Genomic DNA, 7,316 nt, shown 5'->3' with positions numbered 1-7,316 from the left:
TCCTAGGTAGCCTGCCCTTTAGTGCTTTTCCACAAGCCTGCACATCCCTACCTCTGCCTTTGGGGTTTCATTTCTCCTTACTGGGATGTCCTTTTCTTTTCAATCTTACTATTGGAATCATACCAGATCTCTAAGGATTTACTTAAAAACAAGTATTTTCTGAATGATCTTGGGGATCACCCCTGCCTCTCTATCCACTCACTTGTAGAGTTTTTCTTACCATGAACTCGGCTCCTTCTACCTGCTGTCTCCGGTGCCTACTGCTTCTTCAGTTGTTCAGTGAACTGGATTCCAGGTTCTGAAGGGTGCATCTTCCCCGCACTTCTTTTACCCTCTAAGTCTTGCAGAGTCTTTGAAGAGGGAAGTGCAGATTCTTTCACCAAATATCTTGCAGGTTAACTGACTTTAGGGAGTCAATTGTTAGATCTCACAGTTAATGAATGAAACCAGAGGGCAGGATGATTCAGTGGGTGGATGTGTAGGTGAATGACGAGTGGACAGATGATGGATAGACAAATGAAATTCGAGGCCTTCATACCCACATTTGTAGATGTTCCCCTGCTCTGTGATAATTCCAACTAAGAAAATAAATTTTAGTGCTGGAGAGATGGCTCAGTAGTTAAGAGCACTTACTGTTCTTCCACAAGACCCAGGTTAGTTCCCAGCACCCACATGACAGCTCACAACCATCTGTAACTCCAGTTCTAGGGAATCCCATACACTCTGCAGGCATTGCACAAACATGGTGCACTTACATACACTCAGACAAAATACTCATATACATAAAAATAATTGAAAAGTATTTAAAATAGTGATAAAATAAATTTTACTTTAAAATGCCTTTGCCCTGAAGGTTTTGCTGACCTCTCACTTGCCCCAAACTAAAAATGCTCCCTCTCCCCACTGCAACTGTCCTCCATCTCTTAGAGGACCTCAGTTACTTTCCCTGATGTGGCAATCTGGCATGTTCTCTCCTGTTCACCTCCACCAGACCCTGTGGTCTGTGGTAGGGATCAAAGGTTATCCTTTAACAGTGTGTGGCTCTCCAGCATTTGGTAGCTTGTCATATCAAGGGGCTCAGTAAGTATTTGCTACTTCATCTCTCCATCTTGTCTTTACTTTAAATACCCTAATTCAGGCCTTCATCATTTGTGATATAAGCAACTGCAAAAATCTCGTGACTGGCCTTTTATTTACAACCTTGTCTCCCCTCACCTTCCAAACAGTTAACAATATATAATATGGAATTGAATTTTCAAAGAAAAGCTGACAGGCTTTACTCCTGCTAAAAACCCTCTTGATAGCTCCTTTGTTCTTTAAGATGAAAGCCAAGCTCTGAGGCCTGACATGTACAGCCAACTAAAATCTGTCCCTGCCAACCTAGAGACACATTTCCTTCACACCAGACCCAAGCATCATTAAGTCCAACAGGAAGTGACAGCCAGTGTCTCCCTTCTTTGCATGCTAGACTGTTTCTCCTTAAGTGTGCCCTAGGCCTCTTCCCCACTAGTTGTCTCTTTGGCCCAGCCCCATCCATCCTGATGTTCCTTCCCACCCACCAACTTCCCTCTCTGCCTTTAGGTCTCCCACTCTTGTTGCCTCATTGCATTGGTGGTCATCTGATTGAGAGAGCACTTCCTGAGAATAAAGGAAAGGTTATGAGGATCTTTGTATATTCAAACAAACCCTACCACAACACACACAACATGGGAAGAGCAAAAACTGGTTGGTTGGCTGACTTGCTGGATGGTTGAATAGATAAGTGGGTTGGTAAATGGATGGGTGGATGGATGGATGGATGGATGAATGGATGGATGGACGGATAAATGGATGAATAGTTGCATGGATGGGGTAGGTGGAAGGATCTGCCTGTAACTATGCCCTGAAATAGACTAGCTTGTTAGTAATCTACTTAGATCTAGGCTTCACGAGAGCTCAGAGACTGAGGCTGATGTTGTCAGGAAAGTGATCTTCCTTCTGGGTCTAGATGAGACTCAGTTGTCTTAGACTCAGTACTGATGGTTGGATACAAGTGTGCCTCCGCTATCCTTGGTCTGATGCCCACTTCAGGCAGATGAAGAAGATTCACTCAGTTAGAGGGCTTACAGTTGTGATGGTGACAGCTAATATCAGTTGAGTACTTGCTATGAACCAGATATTGTTCTAAATGCTTTTTTAAACAAATGCTCTTTCTCGGCTCTCACAGCTTCTTATCGGGTATGTGCTGAATAACCCCATTTTAGAGATGAGGGTTAGAAAAGCTTCACTTTTCTAACACAGCTACTAAAAGTAGAATCTGTACCAAAACCCAGGCTATCATTCTCACACCTCATGTGACCCCAAGTTCAGGTTTCCCAGTGGCCCCTCTCACGCTTCCTCTCTCAAGAAAGGAGCAGAGGTGAGGGCTAAGAAAAGGATATTTCTGGATGCCTTTTATTATTCCATTTTTCTGAGATTTCTTCCTATTTAGGCAGGACAAGTCCCAGCATATTTTTGTCTACGTGTGTTGACTTCACCACGAACATAACGAGTTATTTCACACCTCAATTTGAGTGACTGCAAATGTAGCCACCTCTGCTTTCTGCAAGCCATCTCCGTCTCTCAGTGGGCTGAAAACCACACCATAGCTTCCTCTTTACCTTCACTGTGACAGCACAACTCTGTCACTCAGCTGCTGAGTAACCTCAGTGATGCCGCCCAAAAAGGCTGTGCCCCGCCAGATGGCACACATCCTGTGTGTGGCATCTTTCTTTCTCTCTCTGAGTAAGTTTTATCACTTTGATGATTCTTCTGTCACAGGGGCTGGTCATCTTGAGGCTGTCGGGTGTGGAAACAGGACAATTTGGTCTTCACAGGAACAACTAGGCTACATAATTCTAGCATTGGCAATACTTTTTTGACTTATTGATGACAGTTCTGGGCTTCCCTAGAGAGAATGCCTGGGTACCTGAAGCCATTGTGTTTTACATTTGTCTGTGTGGCCAGATCTGTGTGTTTTGTGTGGCCCTGGCTTTACCTCACCTTGCTGGGCTGACGATCCCAAGGAGCAGGAAGATGTTTCACTGGTACACAGAGAAGATATTAGGGTTTGACTCGTTGCATGTGCCTTGGAGATGCACCTGGGGAGAAGAAAGGAGGATGAAGAGTGTTTAGTTATTTGAGCCAAGCTAAGAGAAGGTTCTAGACTTTATCTGAGAGCTAAGGTGAAAAACTGAGAAGGGGCAGGAAGGTTTACTCAAAGGCCATATGGAAGCCTTTATCTGACCTGGGGACATTTATACATGTTTGAGCAGGGTAGAGGAAGGATGCATTTGGAGGCAGAGGGAAGAATGAGATGAACTGAACAGGAAATGAAATAGTTCCAGACCAGAAAGAGCAGATACCAAGGACACTCACTGTGTGCTGTAGTTTCCTTCAGCATCCTGTTGGTGCTTACAGAACTCATCTCAGAATAATTTATAAATGCATAAAACAAAATGCATAGGATCAGAAAGTAAACTGGCCATATTGAAATAGAGTTATCAAAATATTTTAGTAGCTGGGTGTGGTGGCATCTGTCTGTAATAACAGCATTTGGGAGCCTAAAGCAGGAGGACTGTAAGAAGGAGGCGAGCCTGGGCTGCGTAAGTGAAGCCTGTCAAAAAATGTTTAATAAATTGTAGTGTAGTGATTTATTTCCTTTCTTACATGTGTGTTATACAAGATCTAGAGGCATATCTGTTAACCACCAACTTCAGAGAAGAGATAGGTCTGAAGAATATTTTAATATGACCACAAAAATTGTCATATGATATGAAAACAGCTGTGATTTCTTGTATATGATCATCACTGAAGGAAATGCTAAATTTCCATTAGGGATTAATGAAAATAAAGATGTCAAGGGTTTTGTCACCTTGATTTAAGAACCGTTTAATTCTATCTGTGGGTTTAAGTTAAGAACTTTTGCTTTCAAGAGACTAGGTGGAGTTAGTACAGAGACCCAGGCAGCTGGGACAGGCGAAATGAAGCAAGCTGTCATCAGTATTGCCAAGGCTGCAACTGAAAGAAAGAGAGAAAGAGAGGAAGAAGGGAGGAAGGAGGGAGGGATCAAAGAACCGTACCTAGCAAAAAGGAAGGAAGGAAGGAAGGAAGGAAGGAAGGAAGGAAGGAAGGAAGGAAGGAAGGAAGGGACAGCACCCAGCACAAAGGGTTGGTTGGTAAACACTAGTGGTGTTGAATCAGGTTCATGTCAAAGGGATGTGCACCAGGACCATTTGCTGGGGTTGGGGGGGTTGATACTTGCCACCATACTGGCATGGCAGGCAGTGATGGGCAGGTGCCCTGGTAGGGTCCTTCATGGCTGATATTTCCTTTGATTCTGTTTGGTTGTCTGACCTTGATTCTCGGTTATATATGCTTTGTGTGTATTTATTTGCCTTGTAAGAGTGTGAAATGCGTTTACATTGTACAATGATACAGAAAAATGCATATCCTTTTTCTGGTTTTTTTTGTTATTCTTTGTTTTTAGTTTTTGTGTATTTGTCTGTTTGTTTTTGATAGGCTGAAAGATTGGGTGAAGAACAGTAACAACCAAATCCAAAAAGGAGAAGTTGGGAACTTTTCCTTAACCTACTTAAGAAGTTACCTAACCTGGTTTATTCCTTCTAGATTCTGACTCATCTCGAGCTCTAATTTTATATAGAATCACAGTTTATGTGAGAAATATATAAATCAGGAAGTAACTTGAAAACCTGCTCTCCCTCATTGTAATTACAGAGATAAAATGCAGGGTTCACTGATGATAAGTTGATCAATTTCAATGATTGTAAGTATATTCTTTGCCACAACTTTCTTGTTGTTTTGTTTTGCTTTGCTTTGTGATGCTGGGGATCAAATCCCCAGGGCCCAACACATGTGCCCTATCACTGAGATACACTCAACCCTCGATTTATCATTATTATTTGTGTGTGTGATGTGTGTGTGCACGTGTGCCACAGCATGCATGTGGAAGTCAGAGGATAGCTTCATGAAGTCAGCTCTCTCCTTCCACCCTTAAGTGGGTTCCAGTGATCAAAACACAGGTCTTTGGGCTTGCTGAAAAACTGTCTTTATGTGCTGAGTCATCTTACTCACCCTGTTTTATTTTATTTTTCTAATAAACCAGAAGGCTGAATAACAAATTAAAATGTGACACTTGAAGCTAATGCAATGAGTGACCCAGTTTACAGACTTGGTTAGATTTGCCTACTTGATTGATTACCACCTTTCACCCTGACCAGCTACCCCAGAAATAAAGGAGCCACTAACACGGGGACCCTTACAGAGGGGCTGTTTTGTGTCACTGAAATTGTGTTCATGAAAAAAACAAGGAAAAGTTTCCACTTAATCCTGAGTGGACTCTAAGCCAGCCTCCAAGCATACAGGGTTTTCTAATGTATGAAGGAAGAACAGTTTCTTGCTATGTTAGCTGTTCCCTAGATAGGTTTGTATAAGGTGGAATTACTTGAAATTCTTGATTTGGTGTGTCAGAATGGTTGAATATGGGTTATTTTATATGATTCAACTGAATAGTTTCCATTCAATTAATATTGAAAGGGTGATTTTAATCATCCCAGTGGGTTTTTATGTTTTGGTTTTTAGAAACAAGGTCTTGCTACATAGCAGAGGCAGGCCTCCAACTTGAGATCCTCCTGCCTCTGCCTCCCTAGTACTATGTTTTTTTAAGAATGTCAATGCCATCAAAGAATTGTTTCAAAAGCAAGACTCCCATGCTAATGTGTGAATGCTAAGTTGCATATTCATCAGACAACAAGACTGTGAGCTACTGTACAAAGGGCCTAAACATCTGTCTACTGAAAAAGAAAGCAGCCGTCACTCCTCTGAGGCATCATGGTCTGTGGGAGGAAGAGACAGCCCCTGACAGCCCACAGAAGGTTTATGCCAGTAATGCTCCACTGTATGATCCCTGTGAGGAACCATGGACTGACCCCTGGAAATCATTCCTTTCCATATCAGAAACACCAGGCTGGAGGTGTGGCTTGGTGGTAGAGTGCTTGCCTCACATGCACGAGGCCCTGTATTTAACCCCCAGAGCTGCAAAAATAGATAAATAAATAGCATGTGAAACCTCAACACTTTCTTCTTTCATTTCTGAATAGGTGTTTCTTAGTCTATTCTGACTTCAGTAAAAAAATCTAACTGGAGTACCTTAGAAACACAGATCTGGAGACTAGAAAGCTCAAGATTAAGGTATTAGTAGATTTGCTGTCTGGTAAGGACCTGATTCCTGTAGATGGTACCTTCTAATTGTGTCCTCACAAGGTGGAAGGGACTAGTTGGCTCTCTTTGGACTCATGTAAGGGCACTATTGCCATTTGGCTAGCCCCGGTCTCAAAGGCCTTACCTCGTAGTACCATTGCCTTGGGGTTTAAGTTGCAACAGGTGAATCCTGGGAGGTCACAGGCCCACAATCATGTCCTCAGCCTCCTGCCTGAATTGAGGCTGTCCTCAACTTGTTCTTTCTGGCTCCGTCCACTTTTGCTTCTGCAAAGGTGCCCTGACCCACTTCACTGCTCACTAGTTCTCACCCAGCTACCCTTTTTAGGTGCTGTCCTCACTTCTCTTTCCTTAAAATGTCACGAATGTAGCCAGGCGTGGTGGCACACACCTTCAATCCCAGCACTTGGGAGGCAGAGGCAGTCGGATCTTTGTGAGTTTGAGGCCAGCCTGGTCTACATAGGGAATTCCAGGACTGCTGGGGCTACAGGGAGACCCTGTCTCAAAAAGACAAAAAAAAAAAAAAAACCGTCATGAATGTTTACAATTCTTACAATCACTTCTTATCCTTGACACCTGCTGCATCTGCTCTATTGGAATTTTTTACAAAGATCTCTACGACAAGCTTGTCCTCCAACTCAAAGGCCTCTGCTCTGCCCTTCTAGTCCCAGCCCCCCCAGCAACCCTCGGCTGTGCTGAAGAGCCCTTTTCTCTTGGAACATTCTGTGGCCTTTGGTTTCCTAGCCACCGAGTCCTGGCTGCCTTCCCACCCTTCTGACTTTCCTTCTATGAGGTTTGGTTCTCATCCCTTCCTTCTAAACAGGTATTTTCTAGGAATCCCCCTTTCACTCTCTTCTTTAGATTCCCTAACATTTGTCAGCACCTAGATGTAACTGACATGGCCTATATCAACAGTCTGGAACTCTCCCTAAGTTCAGGGCCCTAACATTTGTCAGCACCTAGATGTAACTGACATGGCCTATATCAACAGCCTGGAACTCTCCCTAAGTTCAGGAAGAAACAGAGGCAGTGAGAAAGGGCGGTCGTAAGCAGATCCAAGT

The 7,316-nt window shown here is 43.3% G+C and overlaps 1 protein-coding gene across 1 annotated transcript in view; it reads left to right on the top strand.

Moving 5' to 3' along the window:
- The first annotated feature begins 2,720 nt into the window (after positions 1–2,720).
- Cd101 (CD101 molecule) overlaps positions 2,721–7,316 on the top strand; it is a 36,183-nt gene continuing 31,587 nt past the window's right edge. The window contains exon 1 of the mRNA XM_008833007.1: positions 2,721–2,763. Within this exon, the coding sequence (XP_008831229.1) occupies positions 2,721–2,763 (43 nt within the window). The remainder of the gene's footprint in view (positions 2,764–7,316) is intronic.

The sequence above is a fragment of the Nannospalax galili genome, unplaced genomic scaffold, assembly GCF_000622305.1.
Source record: "Nannospalax galili isolate Female #2095 unplaced genomic scaffold, S.galili_v1.0 scaffold1951, whole genome shotgun sequence".
In the NCBI taxonomy this organism is placed as follows: domain Eukaryota; kingdom Metazoa; phylum Chordata; class Mammalia; order Rodentia; family Spalacidae; genus Nannospalax; species Nannospalax galili.
The sequence above is the reverse complement of the archived record's forward strand: the minus strand, read 5'-3'. Positions and strand labels throughout refer to the sequence as shown.